We start from the raw sequence: 27,766 nt of genomic DNA, 5'->3' as shown, positions 1-27,766 counted from the left end.
ACCCTCTCACACCCCCTCACACTCTCGCCCTCACTCGATAGCAAAACATAACAAAACAAAGCATAGCATAACAAAACAAAGCATAGCATAGCAAAACATAACATAGCAAAACATAACATAGCAAAACATAACATAGCATAACAAAACATAGCATAACAAAGCATAGCATAACAAAGCATAACAAAACATAGCATAACAAAACATAGCATAACAAAACAAAGCATAGCATAGCAAAACATAACATAGCAAAACATAACATAGCATAACAAAACATAGCATAACAAAGCATAACAAAACATAGCATAACAAAACATAGCATAACAAAACATAGCATAACAAAACATAGCATAACAAAGCATAGCATAACAAAGCATAGCATAACAAAGCATAGCATAACAAAGCATAGCATAACAAAGCATAGCATAACAAAGCATAGCATAACAAAGCATAGCATAACAAAGCATAGCATAACAAAGCATAGCATAACAAAGCATAGCATAACAAAGCATAGCATAACAAAGCATAGCATAACAAAGCATAGCATAACAAAGCATAGCATAACAAAGCATAGCATAACAAAGCATAGCATAACAAAGCATAGCATAACAAAGCATAGCATAACAAAGCATAGCATAACAAAGCATAGCATAACAAAGCATAGCATAACAAAGCATAGCATAACAAAGCATAGCATAACAAAGCATAGCATAACAAAGCATAGCCAAGCATAACAAAGCATAACAAAGCATAGCCAAGCATAACAAAGCATAACATAACATAACAAAGCATAGCATAACATAACAAAGCATAGCATAACAAAGCATAGCATAACAAAGCATAGCATAACAAAGCATAGCATAACAAAGCATAGCATAACAAAGCATAGCATAACAAAGCATAGCATAACAAAGCATAGCATAACAAAGCATAGCATAACAAAGCATAGCATAACAAAGCATAGCATAACAAAGCATAGCATAACAAAGCATAGCCAAGCATAACAAAGCATAACAAAGCATAACAAAGCATAACAAAGCATAACAAAGCATAACAAAGCATAACATAACATAACAATGCATAGCATAACATAACAAAGCATACCAAAACAAAACAGCATAGTACAACAAAACATAGCATACATAACAAAACATAGCATACATAACAAAACATAGCATAGCATAGCATAACAAAACACAACACAACATAGCGTAACAAACAAAACAAAGCTTAGCATAGTATATCATAACAAAAAATAGCATAACAAAACATAGCATAGCAAAACAAAGCATAACAAAACATAGCATAACAAAACATAGCATCACAAAACATAGCATAACAAAACATAGCATAACAAAACATAGCATAACAAAACATAGCATAACAAAACATAGCATAGCATAACAAAGCATAGCATAGCAAAACATAGCATAGCAAAACATAGCATAGTATAACAAAACACAACAAAACATAGCATAGCATAACAAAACATAGCATAGCATAACAAAACACAACAAAACATAGCATAGCATAACAAAACAAAGAATAGGATAGCAAAACAAAACATAGCATAACAAAACACAACAGCTCATAGCATAACAAAACATAGCAAAACACAACAAAACATAGCATAGCGAAACAAAGCATATAATAGCATAGCATACCAAACATAGCATAGCATAACAAAACATAGCAAAGCATAATAAAACATAACAAAGCATATCTTAACAAAACATAACATAGCATAGCATAACAAAGCATAGCATAGCATAGCATAACAAAGCATAGCATAGCATAGCATAACAAATCAAAACCTAGGATAGCAAAACACAACATAGCATAGAGCCTCACTCAGCACCACTCAGGGGCACCACAGCATCACTATGCGCTACCACAGCATCACTGAAAGCCACAGCATCACTCGTTCGCCACCACAACACCACTCAGCGCCACCACAGCATCAATCTGTGCAACCATTCAACACCTGGTTCAAATATATTCTGTCAATGTTTCAAGCTTTATTACAAATGTCACAAAAAGATGTTAATATTTCACTTCTGTTCTTGGATTTTCGCCACAATAAAATACAATGAACATAATCTTCACAAAAGTTATTTACAAAAGTTTAATCTATTGCCATTATAAATTACAATAACTTTTATTTAAGTATTAATTATTTAAAAAAAATTAAAAGCCATTGTTATTTGTAATATCAATACATCTAAGTCACGTAAATACAACACATATTGCATTACAAATGCTATAGGTGTAACATTTGTGAAAGTTAAAACTATTGGCATTGTAAATGACAAAGATATTTTCACTATTTTCAAAAGCAAAACCTAAATAAAAAAATTGTCATTTACAATACCAATAACTCAAACTTTCCTAATGCGAGACCTATTGCATTGCAAATGCTTGTTTTTCTAGGTTTTAGTATTTGTTTAATGTGCATGTGACAGATTCCTTTGAAGGTACTAGGAGGGCCAGTGTGTGCAGATGTCACATCACCTTTTGGAAGATGTAAAATCATTGATATGACCTGCATAGCTTAGAATGTTGAACTGACCTTTTTTTATTCACTTAACACCTTTAGTCCTAGTTGAATGCTTTAAGAAAGTAGCTCTGTATATACTGTTCCAAAGTAAGGTACATTGTGCACAGAGTCCACAGTCCCAAGAGGTTTGGCAGAGGTTAAAGTTAGATATAACCTTACTCTCTAAAGTGGTAGCTTGGTTGAGCAATAAGGCCGTATCTGAGGACAGTGTAAAGCATTTGTTGTACACACTCAGCAAATGGTCACACGCACTCAAGAACTTGACTCTAGGCCAATTGTTTTGTATATAAAAATATATTTTATTTTAGAACCACAAGTAGGTATAAAAATACTTTCTCAGAATGAGATGCTATAGTTGAATAGTTTCAAATAGCAGTACAATTTTAAATGCAATAGTTGTTGCAATACGCAACACAAGTTTAAACACAATTATAACATTGAGCTCAACAGGAATTTTTAAGTAAATGCAATAATCACTTTACAAATGTTTTTCGTAGGGTTAGATTCTGGATTCAGCCCTGGTACATTTCCTGTAAACTGTTGAAAGAAATCGTTTTTGTTAAACGGCGATTTTTTTAAGGAATATTAGTATGTTTTGAAAATCTACAGAAGAATATTTTGGTAAAAAACCAAGCTATCGGAAAATCATTTGTATTTACTTTTTAAGGTCCGTGCTGGGCACAAAGATCCAGCATAGGGATCTCTCCTGGTAACAGGCGAGTAATTTAGCTTTCATGATGGGATGATTTTTAGTGAATATTTCAGAGTTTCAAAACTCGACACTTAGACGAAATTCCAATTGAAACCAGCCAATGTTACCTTATTGGTCTTTGGGTAAGTACTCGACTGGCAGAGTTCCGGTTCTGGGGTTAGACTCCGGGGTCTCCCAGTGTCAGGTAGGTACAGTTGTTACACCCTCAGCGGCACAGGGGCAGCCGTGTGCAGAGGTAGTAGGCCAGATGTTAGCCTATGGCTGGCAGGGGGCCTTTGGTTGGTGGCTGCTAGCAGGCAGGCCACGCGGCTGTGGGAGCAGGGCTCCTGGTCACTTACACAGGGCAAGTGGGGAAGTAGAATAGAACAGATGCTGCACTTCCAGTGGCACTCGGGCGGCTGGGTGCAGGGTGCTTTTGGGCCGTCGGGCGCCCAATGTATTTCAATGGGAAAGCTGAAAATGTAACAAAGGCTGCAGGCTCTGGAGATTCTTCAGGTGCGACCACCACTTTGAGAGGTAAGTTGGAAAGCAGTAGGTTAGGTAGGCACCCCAGAGGAGGGCACAGGTGGCCGCAGGGTTGTCTTTTGGTGTCGGGAAGACGGGTCCCTCGTTGTGAGGCTGCAGGAGCCGGTCTCTGATTGGGTAGGGCTCCCTATCCTCAAGATGACAAGAGCCCAGAGTTGTGCTTCATCTCGCCTCCCCCCACCTGAGGGGTTGGGTTGGCAGAGGCTGGCACACCCCCTTTCCTCACTTAGGTTTTCCCGCCTGTCTTCCCGCCAGAGTGGGGGTCAGACCCGGTGGAGACCAGTAGTGGCAACAGCAAGTGGTCTGGAGAAGCGCACAAAGGCGGCATGCCTTTGACGCTTCCCCTGCCCATCCTGGGGGAGGAGGCCAAGCACCTCACCCTAGGATGTGCATTGTTGCAGGCCCAGGAGAGCGGATGGCTCTCTACCCAGGGGTCTAGCAACATGTCTGATGGGTGGCAGCCGAAGCAGCCTCTGTGGGTTAGTTTCAGGGGGCAACTCGAAGTTGCCCTCTGTTGTACATTTTACATTAAATCTCACACTGGCGTCATTGTGGCTTTAATGTGCTGAGAAGTTTGATACCAAATTTCAGTCTTCAGTGTAGCCATCCAGGTGCTGTGGAGTTTATGATGACTACCTCCCAGCACCATATACTCTTAATGGCAGCACCACACTTAGTGCCCAGGAATGGACCTGGGTACTGTAGGGGTACAGGGCTCATGCACCGGTACCCACACCACTGGCATAGGGCACTCAGAGAGGGGTGACTGAGGTATGCCAGGCAGTGTTTTGTGGGCATGGCACACAGGGATGTGTGCCATGTCAACTCTGTTTTTTTTTCTGCACCAAGACACTAAGTCTGCAAAAGCATTGTGAGTGTGTCAGGGTACAGGGCCTCTAAGGGTGGCACATATGTACTGCAGCCCTTGGGGGCCATCTCTGGTCACAGTGCCCTGGGTAACTAGGGTACCACTTACTAGGGACTGACATGTGGCCAGAGGTGCCAAAGGGTTTAGGCTTCAATACAGTTTTAGGGAAGGAACACAGGCCCTGGGTAACTGATTGGCAGGAGCCCAGGGCACACTCTGTCAGAGTACATAAGCAATTCAGCAAAAGGTGGGGGCATACCATGCAAGAAAGATGTCACTTTCTCAAAATGTACTTAATTGTTTTAGATTAGTTATGGACTCCATCCACTGCCCATTCTTTGCAACGTTTTGTTTCCCTGCACACCTTTTTGTTTTTGCAAAAGTTTTACTGCCCAGTGTGGTTTTGTATTTTACTGGCTCCGGTGCTACTCTAGTGGAGGCAGTTCTCTTGTAGTGCTGGAAGTCTCCGCTGTGTAGCTTCCTTTTACTGCCCAGTGTGGGTTTGTATTTTACTGGCTCTGGTGCTACTCTAGTGGAGGCAGTTCTCTTGTAGTGCTGGAAGTCTCCGCTGGGTAACTTCCTTTATACGTCGAGGACCGTAGGCTGCGCTTGCGCAGTCTCGGTGAGATATTTAATGTTTTGTAGTATGGAGGCTTGAACCCGCCTCTCTCCTCCTTTGGCTGGCTTCCTAAACGGAGGCCAGCCATTGGAGCAGAGGGGCGTCACTCCATTTCAGCCCCTTCCTTTGCGGATTCGGGGGGGTGTTTTTTCGTTTCTTCGGCTCCTCTTCCGATTGACTTACATTCCAGCCAATGGGAAGAGGAGAGAACGAAAAACCACTCCCCCCGAATCAGAAAATGTCGGCGCTTTGCTGAAGCCATTTCAGCCCGACCGCCGCCGGAAGTCGTCCTCAGGTGAGCTCTTGCTGTCCGGCCCCCCCTCGTTCGTGCTTGATGTCCTGTCCCCCCCCGCTCCCTTGTTCGGTGTGCTGGCCGCCCCCCGCGTTAGTTGTGCTTGCTGTCGATTTGCCCATAGTTACAGGATCTGAGGCTCGAAACCGGGTTCTTCTGCACTGCACCCGCGTCGGCAATTTAGAAGGTCGGATTTTAAGCAAACCTGGAGGCTCGTGAATGGACTCAAATACAGCTTTACAGTGCTTGGAACAATCTGAACGGTCTCCTCCCACGTAAAGGGTTGTTTTCAGTTCCCCCAACTGTCCGGTCTCCCCGCCAGAACACTGGCACTAATGTCTTGCGCTGCCCCGTCCCCGTCTGCAGAGCATTCAGTGTCAGACACGAGTCTGCCGAGAGCCCCTCCCGCAGGATAAGGCAGATGTGATAATTGGGCCCCAGAGCCAGTCGGCTGAAGAATGACCCGCATTGTGCTCGGTGATAAGTCTCTACCGGCACAGAAGGTTGTTTACACTTCAGATATCATTGTATCAGCTACAGGGCTACTGCCGCATTGAAAATTGCAATCGCTCGAAACATCCATTATTTAAAACCAAATTCAGTATATACAGTAAATATGGTTTCCAGTTTTGCTTCAGATAACGACGTTTAGCAATTATGTGCCGTTATCCTAAACTATTACACATTACCTTCTGACCTCTCACCCCTCCGCCCTGTGTGACTTGGGAGTTTTCCATTATGTAGCCAGGTGAGCGTCGCACATCTCGTACACCTACACACATGCATGGCCGCTTCTCCCGCCCCCTTACCTATTACAAAGTAATTTTAACCCAAGCAGCGTGTGATCTTTCCGATTTAAGGTGCACAAACTCCAACAATACAGGATGTGGCCTAATGGCTAGGGCGGTGGATCTCAAATCTGGGAAACCATGTTAGTCTCTCCAATGAGGCTCAACATCCTGTGATTCTGGGCAAATTCCTTAATCTCCCTGCGTCTAACAAAAATGAATGTGACCCTGTGTAAGGCAACTGGTGCTCGCGTAAAGCAGTCTGATACCTTCGGGTCAAGTTCGGGCTACATGAAACTCCTAAAAAAAAAAATAATAGTCAACTTTAGATTTCTCAGCAGGTTATGGCTATGTATCAAATCATAGGTGCAAACGGAAATACCGCCAAATCAGCCTGTTATTCCCCTAGCTTGATATAAAGACTTGGGCTGGTTATTGAATTGAAACTGCATGTACGCATAGCTGATTATCCTACCCTCTTTGCTACTGTAGATTTACTGTGTGCTGGGTTTTACTGGGACCGCCGAGTTTCTTATGCACTCTTCCCTCCAGGGTCAACGCTTTCAGTCCTTAATAAAAAAAAAGGGCTATTTTTGTAAGAGAGCAGCTAATTTGTTATGGGGATTTCTGCAGCTGCATCGAGATAAACAGTGGAGTCTTATTTTGGAAGCGAGGGGGCTGCGTCAGTAGAGAAAGTGAGATCTGAGTTGTGTTCAGTAGTCCAGCAGCTTGTTCTATCTGTGGAGCAGGTGAGTCCCTGTAATGGAGAGCGTACACCAGTCTGAGGAATTATATGTAAGTGTATTCCATAAATGGGTAGAGCAGGTAAACATGCACGACTCCAACAAGATCCCCCCCCCTAACTGTCTCCCAACGGTCCTTCCCCAACATTCTCTTCCACATTCCACCATAGAACTGAGAGATGTCACACTTACGACATCAATACAGTACTTTTCAACACCACACATCTCCCTCTTTACAATCGTGTGTGGCTCTGTGTGGGTGGCTCTGTATGTGTGTGTGGGTGGCTTTGTGTGTGTGGCTCTGTGTGGGTGTAAATGTAATAGGTCATGCATTTGCGAGCGATTAAGCTATTGGTATTGTAAATGACAGCCATTTATTTAACGGTTAAGCTATTGGCAATGTAAAAGACAATGCCATTTATGTATGATTTTTAAAAAAATCAAATGTCATGAGCAATGCCAATAGCTCTACCTTTAATAATGCCGAGACCATTGCATTGTAAATGCTTGTTAAAGTTGTGTCATACTCCCTTGCTTGACACCTGCCAGCTTACTCATTGTATTCTAGGAAGGTGGGGCACAACCACACTATATACAAGTAAGGGACAGTGGTATTGGAGTGAACTTTCGTACTGCAACCTGTGTCACCTATGTGGACCGAAACCTTGCTCTGCTTCTAATGGGCCTTGAGGGGTTGTGGTGTGAATATAATGACAAAAATACCCCCAAACTGATGCGTGAGATATGGGAAAGTAATTGTGTTAAAATGGGAAATGGAGGGGAACATTGATGGGTTTATAAAAGCATCCATACCAAACATGGTGAACAGACAGACGAAAGGGAAGGAAAAGTGCATTGGAAGAGTAGCGTGTAGATGAGCAGGTGGCTCCTACACTCTATGCTCTTTTCGAAGCTCACTTCAAAGTAATATATATTCTGGAGCCAAATGGTACCAGATGTCAAACCAAAACTCTGAAAACCTGCTTTATGTGCTATATATTGTGTTCTACCCACCTGTGACAGTTTATAATTTAAACTGTAGACCTATATCTGCTTAGCTTTGGGATTTTTCTGTCCTAGTTTTTCATAATGCTTGTCTCAGTGTGCTCTATTAGTCGAATTTCTGCATATCACCTGTTTACTTTTTTTTGTTTTGTTATTGTCTTGAACAATTTTTACTAATTGTTTTAATTCCTTTTAGGGCTACTATCCATCCAACAAACCGGGTGTGGAGCCCAAAAAGCCTTGCCGACCTATTAACTTGACTAATCTTATGTACCTATCGTCTGCTACGAACCGCATTACTGTCACCTGGGGAAACTACGGCAAGGTGAGTGTTTAAGGCTTTGTTCTATGACAGACTGGCTCTTATGGACTGCATGTTTCTTGATGTGTGAATGTCAAGGATGCATCTGCTTGAGCCTTGGGGTTTTGGGCCTTGCATGGAAAAGTGAGTCCTTTTGAATGCCAGCCAGACTGCTTTGGGAGCATTTTGCCATATTGGCGGCCCCTCCTTTTCTGTGGAGTAGGACAAAATGTGATAGTTTATAGAAAAATATTAAATGATCTCATTTGTATGCATCCTTTTGCATTGCAGTGTTACTCTGTTGGACTGTACTTGGTGCGGCAGCTTACTTCTGCAGAACTCCTCCAACGGCTAAAAACCATTGGGATTAAACACCCAGAGCTGTGCAAGACACTAGGTAAGCTCAGCCCTTTGTTTATTGAACTCTAATTATGGAGGACCTCATGAAAGCTTTCAGGTACCCAAATGCAATTTTGCGTAACTAAAAAAATGAAGCGTTTTTAGGTCTGACATTTTTAGTAAATATAGTAGATGCGGGGAAAAATAAAGTAAAAAACTGATGTATGGCACTGGTTTAACACATAAAACCACAGTTATGGATTTGCTCGGCCGAATGCTGTGCACAGAGTAGATTCATGGTAGGTGAACACTACACCATGAAAGATCACTGAAAAACAACATGGGTAAGTTGGTTATAGTTCACCCAACTCAAAAAAAAAAAAAAGCTATGACATTCACTAGCTAAAGTGTACAATGCATCAGGTTACCCATACTCTATGCCATGTGGATATAGTACTCGTAATCCCTTCCTGAAAGTTTTTTTTCCTTTTTTGAAACTGCCTGTAACTATTAAAAATTGGTGGGAGTTATGGTGGGGATGATAACCTTTACACACAACTGTTGAATTTCAGGGTTTTAAACTTCATGAACTGAAAGTTACTTATGTTTATTTTCATTGAATTTGTCTATATATCTTTTCACTTGAACACAAAGGTTAGTCATGTTTCGTTAAGTGTTTAAAATAACGTAAAACGTAGCACCAAAAAAATTCACCAGTTGTAGTGTGCCAACTAAAACTTTCACTCCTGTCATGTACTGCTTATGACCCAACACTACATCACTCATGAAATGTTTAGACATCATTTTGATGTCCCTGTTTACGTCCAACAATCCGTGTGCCGTTCTGTAGCGTTTGCGGACTTTAAGTAATTCACCATGCTACACTTGTGAACCATTTCCTATTCTTGATTGGATTATCCTCTTAAAGAATTCAATTGAGACACAATTTTAAGCCCAGAGGTTGAGTGGTATACATTTGCGCCTGTAAAGTCACCTTCTGAATGGCTCTATAGACGACGCTCCATAGTTTGGTAAAATACACTACACACATTTATGAGAAACTACCTCTGAGTGGAACATCCCGACATTCTGAAATCAGTCATTTGCAGCGACTCAAAATCTTTGAAGTTTTGGAAATAAATATGTACAGCATAAATAATTGTTTTCTATAGTAGTGTATTACAACTATTTAACATGGACACATGCCTAGCTATCTGCTGGTGGTTAATGTATTGTCAATGGCTGCCTTTGCTTTTTTAGGGCTCAGGCCTACGTCACACCGCGTAGCAGTGTAGGCGGAGCCCAAGAGTCCTTGTTTGAGGGACTCCGAAAAGCTACCTAAAAAATTCCTGGCTGGTCGTGATTTTTCGTCTTTTTTTTTTTTTTTTGCCAGCTGCATGGCAATTGGGCTTCGCATGCGTGTGTTTTTAGAAGAGAGCACGCAATAGGCCATAGGCGGTAGAGTAGCTCCGCCTATTGCATATTCCTTGCGGACACTCGCAACAGAAGGGCATATTTCTTCAATTATCGCAGCTCTCTGGGCCCGCGGTAAGTGAAGACAGATGCTGGGCGCGCATGCACCACTCTAGTTTCTTTTTTCTCTGACATTTTTAAATATTTCCAACACACACAAACGGAATCTTCAGAGTTAAAATCAACATCTTGTGAGGAGGTTACAGATTAGTCATTCACCCACAACCGAATCGCAAGGCAGCAACTTGTAAAGGGATGCCAGGAAATCAAAATAAAAGTCTTACTAAGACAATAACGGATCAGGGGTGTGCAGCGGCAGACACATACCAGCGGCGCCAAATGACCCAGCAGCCTAACCAGGGGTAATCCTTCCCTTCTTCGTGGGCTTAACTCAAGCCGCCATGACTCTAACTGCAGCCGAGCGAGATTTGACCCCACCCTCCCTCGGTAACCAGGGACCAAACAACTGCTGCTCTGTCGACACTGACCTTCCGTGTGAGTGATACGAGCCCGGCGCCATTTAAAGAGAAATGTTCCCGTCTGCTCAATACCTCCGAATAACATCACCCAGTAGTATGCTAATAACATGGTTGCTCGGATACTTATCCCATTCTACTTACTGCTCATAACACCACCCAGTTACCTGTCCCTTTTTGGCGTTGCTATGGAGAGTGCTGTGTGCTGTTATGGCAGAGTGCTGTGTGCTGTTAGGGCAGAGTGCTGTGTGCTGTTAGGGCAGAGTGCTGTGTGCTGTTAGGGCAGAGTGCTGTGTGCTGTTAGGGCAGAGTGCTGTGAGGGCAGAGTGCTGTGTGCTGTGAGGGCAGAGTGCTGTGTGCTGTGAGGGCAGAGTGCTGTGTGCTGTGAGGGCAGAGTGCTGTGTGCCACCAGGTGCTATACGGACTGGAGGAACGTCAACTACCCGAGGAGACTGATCGAGCACTCTCCGTCCTCGCTCGAATCGGCCGTGGCCAGAGGGAAGGTTTCCGTTCTCTTCTGCCGATCTGACCTACTACTTTGGAAACCAGGGTTTGAGGCATGTGGGCTGCCGAATTCATATCTGTGCATAGATCGCCGCCTAGTGTTGGGTCCGGTTGATTGCACATTGTTGTCCTGGAAGAGTCTTTGAAGTATCACGAGATAGGTGGCTCCTCCCCTGGACTACAGTGCGCATGGGCATCCTCTCCATTCCCAGATTGTTTTTTTCTGCCATTGGGTTCGGATGTATATTTGTTAACTCAAGTTCGGAATCAATAGAAAACTTTATATTTGGCCAAAAGGCCTTTAGGTATCGTCTGTATTGTCTTTGCTATCGGTGCCGAGTACTCGTTCCAGCTCAATTCTCGAGCCGAACGTCCAAAAGAGCCGCGTGGCTATTCAGCACCAAAGGCCCGGTCGACGCCAGAGGCCTTATCGACGATCGATGATGGAACGGAGCCCATTCAAGAGATATCCCGTTTGCAACTCCAAGTATCCTCACATCGATGTCCACCCGGTGTGCATGTTTTGTTGTAGATATATATGCTTAGCTTACTCCTGCCATTGCGTTGGGCTCGGATGTTTGCAACTTGTTTTTCTTTAAGAAGTCTTTTGATTCATGGGGTATAGCGACTCATTCTATAGTCTGTATTGCGCATGATCATCGGTTCCTTTTGTCAGATTCTTTAATCCGGCCATCTGGTTCCGACGTCTACCACGAAATTCAGAGATTGAAACCTCGACACGGTTTAACTGGCCATTCGGTTAACCATTCAACACTCATTGACTACTACCAGAGGGAAAATAGGAAATCCTGCTCGGGCCCGGCTGTACTTTGACTGACTTCTGTTTCATCGCCATCTTCCTTCACTTGATGCACGTGGAGTGATGGGGGAAAAAACCCTTTTTACTGCTGTCCCAAGTGCCATGCAAGATTCTTCAGGCAGGATCATCATCCAGTCTGCTACCTCTGCCTCGCTCCGGAACATGAGCTTGTGTGAAGTGTGCAGGCCTTCCATACCAAGAAAACTCTTTGACAACAAAGGAAGTGACGCTGGGCACATAGCACAATGCATGGCACATTGAACCAAAGATGCACCTGTTAACTTCGGTGGACCAGCCGCAACCAGATTCGGAACTCAGCCTCCACCCCGAGGGCAACACTGGAGAAGAGGCCCAACTCGCTCTAATGGACATCCCCATTCTTCTCACCAGCAGTGGAGAAGGGTCCAACCACGAACCTGAAGCCAAACTGATCGCTTTCAAGATGAGTACTGTGGCGAAAGCCTTCCAGACACGAACAAAGTTGAAAACACAGATTAATGGAACCCCACTGCCCTCTGGCCATGGAGTAATCCGTCACAAGTCAAAGGAGAAGACCTTCGTCCCTCCGCCTAGACTACCCTTAAAGGATACCAAAAAAACTAAAGCATAACTCTCCAAAGTCAAAGCTACTTTCGGAGTTGGCATCTGGAAAAAAAAAACAGCGTTGACGTGAACTTCAGAGCCGAAAGCTGGGTCCAAAAACCCATGGCGCCTTCAGATTACATGCCGCTCTCGGAGCCCAAAACACCTTAGCACCAAAAGCCGACCTCCATGCAGAAATCCTCATTGACATAAAAAATGTCTTCAGACACAAAGGCTTCCAAGTTCTCACACAGTCACTGTGCTAAAAACTAACGGTGGGCGGCCAGCTACGCTCCGTGCACGGAGTGTGCGTAGTGCCGCCTACTCTGCATTTTGCAGAGCTGGCGTAGCCAGGCGGCACTACGCACGCTCCGCAGACGGAGCGTAGCTGGCCGCCACCCGCCTCCCTCCCGCCCTCCCTAAATACTTTCAAATAAAGGAATCAAATAATTTAAAAAGCACTTACCTTGTCCGCCGCTGCCCGCCGCGTCCCCGGGGCTCGTTGTCTTCCGTCTTCTTTAGTAATGCGCATGCGCGGGCGGCCGCGCATGCGCATTTTCACGAGAAAATGCGCTTGCGCGGCCGCCCGCGCATGTGCATTACTAAAGAAGACGGAAGATAGCGAGCCCCGGGGACGCGGCGGGCAGCGGCGGACAAGGTAAGTGCTTTTTAAATTATTTGATTCCTTTATTTGAAAGTATTTAGGGAGGGAGGCGGGTGGCGGGGCTGGCGGCCAGTGGTGTTTGCGGAGTGGGGCTACGCGGAGTGCGGAGGTGGGCTTGAGCTTAAGCCGGCCTCATTCTGGTGCCGAACCAACACCTTCGGCACCGAAACATTTTTAAGTCGAAGCATCTAGCGGTCACCACACCAACGGGTCCGAATACTACACCTTTGACACCAAGGACTTTGAAGCCGAAAGTCTCCACACTTACAGGTTCGGAGCCGAAATCCTCCGGACCTACTGGTTCGGAGCCGAAATCCTCCGGACCTACTGGTTCGGAGCTGAAATCCTCCGGACCTACTGGTTCGGAGCTGAAATCCTCCGGACCTACTGGTTCGGAGCCGAAATCCTCCGGACCTACTGGTTCGGAGCCGAAATCCTCCGGACCTACTGGTTCGGAGCCGAAATCCTCCGGACCTACTGGTTCGGAGCCGAAATCCTCCGTACTGAAAGGATGAGCCGAAACCTACCAAGCACAAGGACTCGCAGCCTAAACCAAAAGCGCCGGAGCCGACACCTTCAGCGCCGAAATTGGCACATAAAGAGAAGGACACTCCTTCCAAAGAGCCTAGGTCTGATGATCCACCTTTGGATCCAAAACAGAAAAGACTTCATTCACCCTAAAACCGGTCATATACATGCCACTCTTCCCCAAAAAACTGAAGATTAATCTCGGAGGACTTTTCTATGCCTCTTAAGAAAAAGGGCTGGGGTACTAACTCTTCTCCCCCTTACATTCCACCTCTCTGACCTCCTCCTGATCTGATTATCTCTCTATCAAATTCACCACCACCTCCACCTACCACACAGGATGACTATTTGGGGATGAGGATACAGACTAACAGGATATACCACAAGACACTAACCCTTGGGAAAATTATGATCAGGAACCGGATATAGACCACTACCCTGACCTGTATCCTTCTAGACCCTCACCACCTGACGATTAACAGAGCTGCTCAGTATCACGGGATGGAGCTCCATAGAGAGCCTTTGGAAGAGGATTTCCTCTTTGAGACGCAAGTATTCCCTAAGATCTACTCACATTTTACCAATGCTAAAAGGCATGATAAAGCGCACAGATGAGGTATTTAAAGACCCGGTTAGGGCAAGAATACTCGCACCCAGAGAAGACAAATATAAACCCGCTCCTACCAATCCTGCTTACATCAAAGGTCGATTGCCTTTGGACTCCCTTGTAGTCTCTAACGCTCGCAAGAGAGCTAACTCTCAAACCACAGGTGAGGCCCCCCTCCTGACCAGCAGTCCAAGGTCATTGATGCCTCCGGTAAGAGAGTGGCTACACAGGCTGCAAATTATTGGCGTATTGTAAACGCTCAGGCTCTGCTAGCACGCTATGATGGGGCTCATTACGATGAGTTAGAATAACTCATGCAACACTTACCCAATCAGTACAAAGCAAAGGCTAATCACCTTTTCCAGGAAGGCAAACTCATCATTTATTCTTCCATCAAATGTGCACTAGATGCAGCAGGCACAGCAGCCCGTGCAGTAAATACTAGTGTGCTATTGTGCAGACATGCTTGGCTTAGGATTTCTGCATTTAAACAGGTACAATCCTACATACTTAACCAACACTTTGATAAACAACATCTTTTTGAGCCAGCTGGCGACACCTCACTAGAAAAAATGAAGGACACTGAGGTCACAAAGTCTACGGGGGCTTTACAATTACCCACTAATAGGGGTTCCTTTCGCCGTTCCTTTTACAGGGGTGGTTCAAAGACTATCCACTGAAAATCCCTCCTCCTCTTACAAGGGTAACAACCAATCCTCCCGTTCCAGAGGTTATTTTCGAGGAGGTTATAGAGGAAATAAGGGAAGAGGCTGAGGTAACTCCACACACTTCCCCTGCCAACAAACAGTGACTTCCTTCCGTTACCCCGATCATTCCATTCCTGTCGGGGGACGTCTCTCACAATTCCTACCCGTCTTGAACTCCATCACCTCAGACAAGTGGGTACTACGAATTATCCAGTATGGTTATTGCCTGGAGCTTACCAGCACTCCCCTAACCATTCTTCCAAGACCACATACAATGTCACCAGAACATCTCACCCTCTTAAAACAAGAGGTTCTCTCTCTTGGAAATACAGGCGATAGAAACAATCCCATTGCATCAAGGGACCGGAGTTTGCTCCCTGTACTTCTTAATTCCCAAAAAAGACTGCTCTCAGGCTTATATTAGACTTCAGACAGCTAAACCTCTATATTCAGTCAGACCACTTCCACATGGTCACACTTCAACAGGTGCTCCTACTGCTTCAGCAAGGCGGCTTTCTTTCCACTCTGGACTTAAAGAGCGCCTATTTCCATATACCCGGCTCACAGAAAATATCTTGGGTTCGTTGACTGACAACATTATCAATTCAAAGTTCTCCCATTTTGGGTACCTACAGCACCCAGAGTCTTCACAAAGTGTCTGGCGGTAGTCGCAGCTCATTTAAGAAGACAACACATTAATGTCTTCCCTTACCTAGACGACTGGTTAATAAAAGCCAGGTTGCGACAGTTGCCTACACCACACTCAGAAAACCGTTCAACTACTTCACGACTTGGGATTCACTGTATACCACACCAAGTCTCACCTCCAGCCATCCCGCACACAAGAAATCTGGGAGCCACTATAGATACTTGCAAAGCTCTAGCATACCCTAACCCAGTCAGGATATACAACATACAAAATCTAATATCACAGTTTCTGCCTCAACACTCCTAACCAGCCCGAGTGTTTATGCAATTGATCGGAATGATGGCTTCTTGCATTCTATTTGTTCCTTATGCAAGACTTCAAAGGCATCCCTTACAGGAATGCTTAGCACAGCACTGGAACCTGGCTCAAGGTCAGCTAACGGGTCTAGTTTTGGAGGACTGCCTCACCCATCGCTCTTTGCAGTGGTGGAACATACAAAACCTTTCCAAGGGGCGGCCATTCATCGACCCGGTTCCACAGATCATGCTAACCGCAAATTCATCGCTCACTGGTTGGGGAGCGCATGTATATAAACATACCATTCAGGGCATGTGGACTGCACAACAAAAACATCTCCACATAAACCACCTAGAACTACTAGCAATTTTTCTAGCATTAAAAGCCTTTCAACTACATCTAGTAGACAAAGCTGTCTTCGTTTGTACAGACATGACAGCAATGTACTACATACAAAAACGGGGGGGGGGACTTTACAGCTTTCACATCTAGCTCAAAGCATCTGGAGATAGGACATACGTCAAAATATATCTCCATGCGGAACACCTTCCAGGAGTGAACAACCAGATTCCAGATCTGCTCAGTAGTCGGCAACAGCAGATCCACGAATGGTAACTACATCCTCCAGTCCTTCTCACATTCTTCCAAATGTGGGGCTACCCAGAAATAGATCTATTTGCCACACACCTAAATGCAAAATGCCCAAATTTCACCTCCAGGTACCCACACCCATTGTCCAAAGGCAATGCGCTATGGATGAATTGATAAGGAAGATTTGATTACGCTTTTCCACCTCTCCCACTAATTCCGTTAGTGGTTCGGAATCTCAACAGCACTCCCTGACACTAATCCTAGTTGCTCCCACATGGGCCCGACACCCCTGGTTCACAACCCTATTGGAACTATCAGTAGTCCCTCACCAAAAACTATACCTTTGCCCCCCCAGGCTTCTCACTCAGAACCATGGAGAGATAAGACATCTAGATCCCAGTCATCTCAACCTTGCGATCTGGTACCTTAAATCATAGTTTAGCAACCTTAATCTTCCACCAGACTGGATAAATTTCATCAAAGAGGCTAGACACCCTACACCAAGAGCATGCTATGCAGCAAAGGGGACGTGGTTTATGTACAAAAAATCATTTATCTGTTACACCTACAGTGTTCTAATCTAGCATATACCTCCATATGATTACATCTTGCTGCATACCTGCAAAACAGAAAGCACTTGTCTCTGTTTTAGAGTGCCTGCTATTAAAGCTTTTATGGAAGGACTTAAAAGAATCATTCTTCCTAGACTTCCACCTTCTCCAGTGTGGAACCTAAACATTGTTCTTGCAAGACTCATGGGTCCACTTTGAGCCACTGCACAAATGTGAACTGCAATTTCTCACATGGAAGGTAGCCTTCCTTTTTGCGATCACATCTCTAAGACGAGTGGGGGAGCTTCAGGCACTAACTTTTCAAGAACCATTTTTGCAAATACACCAAATCAAAGTGTTAAGACTAATCCTAATTTTTTACCCAAAGTTGTCTCTGCTTTTCACATCAATCAGTCTATTGATCAACCAGATTCTGTGACTGAGCTTGGTCTTCCCACCTTAGATGTCAAAAGAGCATTACTTCACTACATAGGACGAAACCCTTAAGGAAAACTGGACAACTTTTTGTTGCTTTTGCGCCAACACATAAAGGCAATCCCACATCAAAAGCCGGTATTGCACGGTGGATAGTTGTGTATTCAAATATGTTACATTAAAGCGAAGGGCACATTGGCAATTCCCCCCTAAAGCACACACTACACGCAAACTAGGGTCTTCTATGTCATTCTTAGGGAATATTCCCTTAGATAATATCTGCAGGGCTTCAACATGGTCTACACCTCACACATTCACAAAACACTATTGTGTGTAGATGTTAGCTAAGCAACAAGCTAGTGTGGGCCAGGCAGTTTTACGCACACTATTTCAAACGACAGCAACTGCTACAGGTTATTCACCACTTTGGGAGATAACTGCTGTATAGTCTATGCTAAAGCATATGATCTACAGCTCATATGCCTCGAATGGAAAATGCTACTTACCCAGTATGCATCTGTTCTTGGCATAGAGCTGTAGAATCATATGTGCCCACCCGCCTCCCATGGTACCTTCACCTGTTGCAGTACCATCTTACTTAGCTACATTATACATGGACTTCTTTTTTACTACTCTTACTAACCCCATTATCTTCCTTTACGGCAAAACAATCGTAAGGATGGAATCTATGCCCATGCGCACTGAAAGGAGGAGTCCCCTACCTCGTAACTGGAAAGAGTTCTTTGAAGAAAAACAAAGTGCAAACATGCGGACCCAACACTAGATGGCAATCTATGCTTAAAGCATTTGATTCTATAACTATATGCCAAGAACAGATGCATACTGGGTAAGTAACTTTTTCCTTTGGTTGCATTTCTGTTGGCTAATCCTGCCATATATTAGATTCTTTGAAATGAGTTATTTTCTACTGGTTGTCCCAGCTAATTTGCAAAACTAGTATGCCATAACAGTGCTGTTGGGCATGGTTTCCATCATACTGTCCATCTGAAAGACAAGCTGTCCAACCTGGGTAAAGTGCCTACCAGTTTTCTTTTTAAGTTCACTACTGTTCATATCCGGTTACTCCTGTTATTCTTATTAAAGGGTAAACCCTTACAGGAACTTATTGAAACTAATGAGATTCGAAATATCTTGTCCTTTTGAATGCTGGGTACTCTATGGGATTTCAGTAAAACATAAATCTGAAAGGGACACGTTAGTGATAGATTCCTTACCTTAGAATATCCCCAGGCGTCAGACTGGTTCCGTAAACTTTTGCGTAGCAGTACCCTTGTGCGTCAGTAGGCGTCGTCTGCGGCTCCGCGTCCGTCGTGGGTGCCGTGATGACGTCGTCTGAGTACTTAGATGCCGCCTCCGCGTGCTGACGTCAGTTCTTCTTTTTTCCCAGCCAGCGCAGATCTGGAAAAAGCAGTAACCCAGTCAATTTTTGACTAACTTTTTGGTGATCATTTTTGATCCTTTTCGAAGTCTCCGACGGTGCCGTAGGGATGCCTGGCTTCAAGCATTGTGACGATTGCAACCGCACCATGTCGGTCACGGATCTTCACCACCTGTGCCTGACGTGTCTGGGCGTCGACCACGACGACGAGGCCTGCCCCGACTGTCGGGCCCTTTCGAGGAAAGCCAGGCAGGAGCGGTCCCGCAGGCGGCTCGAACTCCGGCAGTCGGCCCCGCCCGAGGTCCCGGTCCCACGGGAGGTCGAGGGACAGGTCGCGGGGACTGAGCCGTCAAAGCTCCGGGAGTCTGCACCACTCCTCTGGGTCCAAGTCGTCAGGTAAGAAACACAAGAAATCGAAGAGGCATCATCGCTCTTCTGACTCCCCCGACGCTCGTGCGATGCGGCCGGGGGTTCGGGTGACACCGCCCATGCGGCTCCTCGGGAGTCGCAGGCGTTGCGTCCGGCCCTATACCCTCCGGTCCCTGGGCTGAACACGATGCCGGAGGAGATTGTGTTTCTTCATGACCATGAGGTCCCTTTCTCCTCCGACGGGCTCCTCGGCGCCTCCGGGCCCAGCGGACCCGTCTGGGGGCCCTAGTGCGTCGGGTGCTTCGGCCCCGGCGCCGCAGGGCCCCACGATCCCGACACCGCCGGTGCCCTCGGGCCCAGGGCGCCGCAGGGAACAGCGGCACCGGCGCATTCGGGCCCGGCGCCGCGGGATTCCGCTGGGCCTTCCTCGGGCTCTGGATCGTCACCGGTAGACCTTACAATCCCCCCAGCGTCGGTCCGTCCGGTGTCACCCCCGGCGCCGTCCTTGGGCGGCGCCGCCCCCGATGCCTCGTTTGTTTCGGTTCAGACGTCGGGACGGCGCCTAACGGCGCCGCACCAGACGCCGTTTGGAGATTTTTACTTCTATGAACCGACCTCATTCAATTACGACCCTGAATCTCAGGAGATGGGTAATGAGGAGGATTGGGAGGGGTCTGAGGACCCTCTGACCAAGGAGTGTCAGTCTCATCAGGACTGGGCAGGAGACCTTGGGGAGGCCAGTGGCCTGGACACCTCTCCAGACACTGGTTTTGTGTCTCCTCCTACCGTGGCTTTGTAGGAGAGTAGGGTCTGCTATCCTATGGTCACCCCAATTTTTGCTTTTTGCTTCACTGGTTTTCGACTTACTGAGGCTGTGGGCCTGCTAATCAGACCCCCAGCCTGCTGTTCTCTCTCTAAATTTATAATACATGTGCTATAGGTACATACCACAATTGGAAATGGACTCCTTGTCAGCCCCTGTACCATGCACTATAGGTGCTCAGGGCATAGGTGCCACCAAGGCCTACCAGGGGCTGAAGCATAGCTTTTGCCACCCCTGGCTGGTTCTTAAATTGACACAACTGGCTGATCACTCAGCTGGGGCAAGTGGGTGTAATCACCCCTTGCTTAGATATAGTATACCTATATCTAAACCTATATCTGGACACATATATAGCCTGTGAGTCACTCCTATGGATGGCCTCATCAATCCTGGAGGCAGAGTGCGTGGTTTTATGTGAGATGGAGCTCTGGCATGAGCTGAGCCTGTCTGCAGCTGTCGGGAACAACTCCCTAAGCTGATCCGGGATAATGCCATACCATATACTCTTAAGCGCCTTATAATCCTCGCGGTTATATAGCAACTTTGGTTTGGCTTCATCAAAACATGTCGTGTAAGGTGTCATACGAATTGGAATACTACCCCCTCGCCAGTTCTGGCGACGGGGGTAGCATTCCACCCTTCTAGAGGGAGAAGACATGTTACTTTACTGAAACGCGGTTGATTTAAAATGAGCCTCAGATCCACAAAATGGATGCCCCTGCCACAGACACGGGTCTGGCCTCCTGCTGCTGACCGAAACCCGGCAGAGGAGGCCTGGACAAAGAGTTTCCTGTCACAGGGCGGTGTCAAACCACCCCAGACAGGAGATAGTGGATTGGAGTAGGGAGGTTTCAAAGAAACCAGACACTGCCTGGGGAGCACAAGGCTGCCCCTTGCAGGATCCGGCCAAACCGGTTCTGGGGCCTCCCAGCCCCTGTCCCAGCGCGGCCAGGATCAAAGGAGAGGGGTGTAACCACCCCCTTCCTGGGTCCCACCCATAGGAGGGGACCTAGCAGGATGTCCAACCCCCTAGATTCGAATAAGAGGGGGAGCAGTCCCAACGGACTTCAGATCATCCTGAAGAAACATAAGAAACGAAATCTGGACCCTTCGACTTTCTACACGACGTGAGAAGACTGAAGAATCTCCCTTGTGGTCAAGGAGTGACCACCCTGTGCAAACAGGCACCATCCAGCCCTCGACCCTTGCTTTGTTGCAGTTCCCGCCGGAACTCGAGCGACAGAGATCGACGAGATCAAGCTTGCCTGCCTTCTACCTGCCCGATCCACAGTCCCTGCAGAGCTGAGACCCGTGGAGGCGACCGGAAGCGTGGGGCACGCCATCTTGAAAAGGCCACGAGACGCTGACCGTGCAGCCCACGAGTGACCCTCGAAGCTGTACACCGGGGTTTGAGAAGCCCCAGCCCCGAGCTCCACTTGCACCAAAGCTCACCCCTCCACACTCGACGAGTGCTGCGTGGGGCCCTTCTGCTTGTGTGCGCTCGACGCGTTGGCCCGGTCACTTGCCAGCTGGCTTGTGGCCCCTGTGCCGACGAAACTTGAAATACGACTTGCTTTTCTGGTTGCTCCAGATCTGCACCAGCTCCTGTGAAAAGGAGCACCCACTCTGACCCTCCTGGTTCGAGTGATAAGCAATCTCCCGGTTCTGCGTGGATTGCTTTTGCCAAGTGCTGTTTGCTGCAATCTTGAAGCCGACGGTGCTGACGGCGAGAGCCTACGTGGGACAGATCGTGACCTGCTCCTGGACGTCGCAGATGCCCCAGAGCCCACGTGACAGCGGAGAGAAGCCTATCGACAACCGCCTGATTGCGCCCGACATTGCCTGGTTCCGTCCTGGTTCCACCCTGGTCACTGCTGAGTGACCCAGACTCTGTCCCCTCTGCTTTCAGGTACTTTTCTACTTCGATCCACCCTTGGATCGCACCGGACACTTCTGCTTCACAGCGCCTGCAGCTGCAACAGCTTCAAGCACCAAGAACCTGCGTGACAGAACCCGACGCCACTTCGACCCTGTGCACCCACGGCCTGTGGGTGAGGTAACTTTGCAACGCCGGTGTCCTTACACTGGTACACACCTCTAGGGTCTGTGTCTAAAGTTTTGTGTTCCTAGGTTCAGCGGAAGTATCATTTAATTCACTTTATCCAAACTTTACGCACCATTGACTTTACATTGGTGCGCGCCGCACTTTCCGTGCTGCACCCGTCTCCTGTGGGCTACTCCCGACTTCATCATTGCTAGTCCCGACTGCTCCCAGCGAATCTCTAGGCCCTAGGCCTAACCATTGTTCGATACGTGTTCCTTATACCACTTTTTTAATATATGGTCTGAGTGGCCACCCGCCCTCATCCATAACTGTGCAACTTTATATGTTTTACTGTGCTTTTGATTTAACGCTTGTGCCCCTTTCCTCATAAAGAGTACTGGGGAGTAATTTAGAAATAAATACATATATTTTTATAATATATACTTGTGTGGTGTCCTTTCATTTGATTACAGGATTGTATGTGGTAAAACAGCTCGCTTAACACGACCTCTTAAGTTAAGCCTTTAAGGCTGCTTAGTCCATGCTACCATTAGGATAGCTTGTCTACAAGGTTGACTTACAACCTGACATCTTTGGGGTTTGTTTGGACTGATACCCAGTGGTTCCAGAATTGGAAACACTACATATCAGGCCAACTTCTCACAGGCTTCGGAGGAGGGAGCTACCTATGGTGTGGTGTTGACGAGGGCTGCCAAAGCCTTGGGCCTTGAGCTCCCCGTCGCGGCCGTGAGGACTAACCACCTCACAGAGGTCCTTAAACCGCAGTCCTGCTCAGTTGAGCCTCTGCTGCCCTTTAATGAGGCCTTGACCGATGTTCTTTTGGGCACTTGGTCCAGGCCCGCTACGGGTTTGCCCGTAGATAGGAACGTGGCCAGACGCCACCACCCGGCTTCAGGCGACCCATGTTTCCTGTCCTCCCACCCCACCCCCGAGAGTCTGGTCATCCAGGCCTCAAATTCCCAGACCGCATTCCCGTCAGCCCCGCCCGACAGGGAATCCAAGAGGTATGAGAATTATGGTAAAAAGATATTCTCCTCCCTTAGTCTGCGACTGCGGTCTTCCAACACCGCATGCCTCTTGGGCCGCTACACCCACTCTCTGTGGGAAATGGTGGCGGAGGTGCTGCCAGAGTGCCCGTTGGAGGTACGGGCCAAACTCGGCCAAGCCCTTGTGGAGGGCCGAGATGCAGCCAGATATTCGATCAGGTGTGGGCTGGATACCACCGACTCGCTAGGCAGAGCGATGGCTACGACGGTGGCGGTAAGACGCCACGCCTGGCTGAGATCCGCCAATTTTTCGGCTGATGTCCAGAACACTCTGATGGACATGCAGTTCGATGGCCGTCGCCTCTTTGGCGACAAAGCGGACCACGCGCTTGAGTGCTTTAAGGACTCCAGGGCTACGGCCAAGTCCTTGGGCCTCTCGGCCCCGCGCCAGCAAACGGGTTCCTTTCGTGGCCAAGGAAGGGGTGTCTCCACACGTGCCGCCAGCCACTCGCCGCAGACTGCCGTCCAGCGGGGAAACAGGCGAGGTCAGTCCACACCTTCCCCCGCGGCATCCACCTCTAAACACTCCTAGTCTGTGCTTTCCGGCCCATGTGACGCCAGTGGGAGGCAGGGTTCGCCATCACCACTCTCACTGGCGCACTGTCACTTCGCCCCGAGTTCAAAATTGATTCGGCACAGAAGGCTCTCAAGGGATGAGGAAAATACCCATCAGTCACCATTCGGATCCGCCCTTCATCATTTGGGATTTTATCCAGACCACCCGTCTGAGAAAATCAGTGCCACAATCAAAGGATGACCTGGTGGTAAGGAGGTCCCTTATGTGGTTGTTGACTGCAGTGTGGTCTCCCACTCGATCTTAATGAGTGGGAAAAGATATGGGACTAGGGTGTGCAGTGCAAGTAAATGTGAGTGCAAAAAGAAGAAACCAAGACAAAAGAGTGTGTTAAAATTGGTTAGAGGAGCAAGGAATGATATTTATTCTATGTATGCTCTCAATACCAAGATTAAAAATATATGTGACCTTAGGCAGTCAAGTTATGTAGACTGCCTGAGGTAGGGTCGGTCGACATGTTTCAGCAAACACGGACTATTTCGTCCTTGCTTTCATCAGGACCAGGACTACAATGCTAAGGCTACTGCACAACGTGAATAAATAATAAAGTGAAAGAGTGACAAAAGGAGAAAATAAGACAAGTGCAAAAAGTCACCTGTATAGTCCAAATGCCATTACAGTCAGTGTCGATCACTGTGGATAAAAAAGGGGGAGTGGGTATCAGGTTAGATTATCTATATCCTATGGGCTATGGAATAAGTCCATGATCTATGGATCAGTATTGAAATCACACTACAGAAGTTGATATATACACTCTTATTATTAGAGAGTCAGTTACTATCCATTCGGAAATATATATTATCCAAACGCCATCCAGTTCTTACCTTAATCTGTAAGGTAGACTTGCCTCACCCCACCTGGCAGCGGCTCAGGGGAAAATGAAGCACCGCTCTAAGCGGTGCAGTGCTTCATTTTCCCCTGAGCCATGTGGTACTGCAAAAAACAGGGCGGGGTCGGGTCGTGGACCCTCTGCCAGGAGGCTCTGCGCCTCTGGCAATGGCTGGAACATCAGGGCGTGACTCTGATGGTTCAACACCTGGCAGGTTCTCTGAACGCCAGGGCGGACGAACTCAGCCGCCGGTGCATGATGGATCACGAATGGCGTCTGAACTCTGACTTGGCGCAAGGTCTCTTTCAGCAGTGGGGAGAGCCTTGGTTAGATGTATTCGCCACCGAAGAAAACGCGCAATGTCATCAGTTCTGCGCGTTGGAATTTCCAAGGCGGCACTCGCTCGGAGACGCTTTTCGTCGCGAGTGGAGTTGCGGTCTGTTGTACGTTTTTCTGCCTATACCACTTCTGCCCAGAGTGCTGAAGATCAAGCGCGACCGGACTGGGCACGAAGGTACTGGTATCCCGAGCTACTCAGTATGTCAGTCGATCCCCCGGTTCGTCTGCCTCTTCAGGAGGACCTTCTGTCGCAGCAGCAGGGGACGGTCCTCCACCTGAACCTGTCCAGTCTCCACCTCCATGCTTGGAGATTGAGCGGCGACAGTTGAGGCCATTTGACTTGCCTCCTGAAGTTTGCAACATCATTCTGGCAGCCAGGCGTCCCTCCACAAAGTCGGTATACGCCTGCAGGTGGAACAGATTTGTGGCATTGTGCACAGCAAATGCTGTGGATCCCCCTTAATGCCCCTCTTTCTAAGGTTCTCCTCTTTCTTCTCTCTTGCCCAGCAGGGCTCTGCTCTGGGCACTGTCAAGGGCTATCTCTCAGCTCTTTCAGCCTTTCTTAGGCTGCCTGATCAACCTTCTTTGTTCAAGTCCCCTATTGTTAATCGATTCCTGAGGGCATCACTCATACGTTCCCTCCTGTTCCCTTCGTGATGCCTCAGTGGGACTTGAACCTGGTTCTTACGTTTCTGATGTGCGCTCCCTTTGAGCCACTTCACAACTGTCCTCTTCGCCTTCTTTCTTTGAAGACTGGCTTCCTGGTAGCCATCACCTCTGCCAGGAGAGTGAGTGAGCTCCAGGCTCTGTCTTGTAAGCCTCCTTTCCTTTCAGTCTATCCGGACAAGGTTGTTACGAACAAGGCCCTCCTTCCTACCCAAGGTAGTCACGGCCTTCCACATTGGGCAATCCATCACCTTGCCCACCTTCTTTCCGCCTCCGCACCCCTCAAGAGAGGAAGAGAGGCTCCACCGTCTGGACCCAAAACATGTGCTCATTTTATTTGAACCGCACACAACAGTTCCGGGTGGATGACCAACTCTTTGTTGGATACGCGGTGCACAAGCGGACCATCTCCCGGTGGATCATCTTGTGCATCCAGGCGTGTTACACCTTGGCTAAGTAGAAACCCCCTGTTGGGCTGAGGGCTCATTCTACTCGAGCCACAGCCACTAAGACTGCCTTGGGCCGAGGTGTGCCCTTGCAGGACATTTGCCAGGCGGCTACGTGGGCCTCGCTGCACACGTTTGCACGACATTCTTGCCTGGACAGTCAAGTCCGGAGGGATGGCTACTTTGGCCGTTCCGTCCTCCAGGACTTTCTGGTGTGATTATTGGTTCGCAGACCCACCACCACGTGGTTGGTATTGCTGGGGTATCTATTCTAAGGTATTAATCTATCACTAACGTGTCTCTTTCAGATGCACAAGTTACTACTTGTGTAACGATATATCTGTAAGAGACATTAGTTAGTGATAGATTCCTTACCGACCCACCCATCCTCCCCGTTCTGCGAACCGATATCTAGGGTTAAGGTCATCCCCTTTCAGGGCCCTAGTTTCATGGCACCAGAGTTGGTTTTTGGCATGGCTCTGCGCTTCTGGCGCGGAAAAGCTGTGTCTAAGAACTGACGTCATCACGACGCAGACGCCGGACGCGGAGCCGCAGACGACGCCTACCGACGCGCAAGGGTACTGCTACGCTAAAGTTTTCAGATCCAGTCTGACGCCTGGGGATATTCTAAGGTAAGGAATCTATCACTAACTAATGTCTCTTACAGATATATCGTTACACAAGTAGTAACTTGTGCTGCAGGAGGTTTTGCAAAACCCAAACTTCCTTTTAGGTAATTAGTGGTTTGCTCAGTTCAAACTTGACCCAAAAAGTTAGCAAATTTACCCAAAATTGCTTGTGGACGAATTTTCGCACTACTTATGTCTGGAGCGAACCCACTTTACTTTTGCTTAAACATCTTTGTGAACTTAGCCACGACTGCAGAGTAAAAAAAACCTCCTAGTTGGAGACAAAATGCCTTCAACTTTGCACACCCCTGCAGGAGGATACAGTTCATAAGGCAGTAGTTGGGGAAGGATCTTATCATTGATAGCTAGAAATTATGGTTTTGGTATGGGTGAAATTTCCTATGTGGCCAGTTAAGTCGGCCCCTAATAGACAATGCTGTTCCCTTAAGCCGAAATGGTATAGTGGTATGTTAGTTTGGTTCGGAGATTCCCATGTAGTATAGTGCAGATCCCAATTGCAGAAATCTTGTCCAGAAGTGCATCAACCATATTTAGATATTCTAAGAGCATTTTTGATGAGGTAGATATCTTAAACACTGCTTCGTTAGTCTGCATTTGACATGAAGGACAAAACAATGATTGTTTGCTGGTTTCTTTTCTGCTTAGTGAAGGAGAAATTGCGCCTCGATCCGGACAGCGAAATCGCCACCACTGGTGTCAGAGTGTCTCTCATATGCCCAGTAAGTCACAATGATGGTCTTCTGTGCATGTGGAGAGGTTGAAGTTTGTTGCATCATGTTTATTGAACGATTGTAGCCTTTCAGAGTTTGACACCCTTTAAAGTTCTGGGAGCCTAACGAATTCCAGTCATGTGGAGTGGCTGCCATTGCCCAATGTATTGCTTAATAAAGGTTAAAAATGGTGCAAATAGAATATTTGATATTGAAGGGT

The 27,766-nt window shown here is 47.0% G+C and overlaps 1 protein-coding gene across 3 annotated transcripts in view; it reads left to right on the top strand.

Annotated features, from left to right (window-relative positions):
• Positions 1–27,766, top strand: part of PIAS4 (protein inhibitor of activated STAT 4) — a 150,651-nt gene that overhangs the window by 88,795 nt on the left and 34,090 nt on the right. For all 3 annotated transcript variants that reach the window (XM_086947090.1, XM_086947092.1, XM_086947091.1), the window contains 3 exons: positions 8,303–8,431; positions 8,699–8,804; positions 27,482–27,555. In XM_086947090.1, coding sequence (XP_086803216.1) covers positions 8,303–8,431; positions 8,699–8,804; positions 27,482–27,555 — 309 coding nt within the window. The remainder of the gene's footprint in view (positions 1–8,302; positions 8,432–8,698; positions 8,805–27,481; positions 27,556–27,766) is intronic.

This window comes from Lissotriton vulgaris, chromosome 12 (genome assembly GCF_964263255.1).
Source record: "Lissotriton vulgaris chromosome 12, aLisVul1.2, whole genome shotgun sequence".
NCBI classification, from domain to species: domain Eukaryota; kingdom Metazoa; phylum Chordata; class Amphibia; order Caudata; family Salamandridae; genus Lissotriton; species Lissotriton vulgaris.
This window is presented reverse-complemented; position numbering and strand designations above follow the sequence as displayed.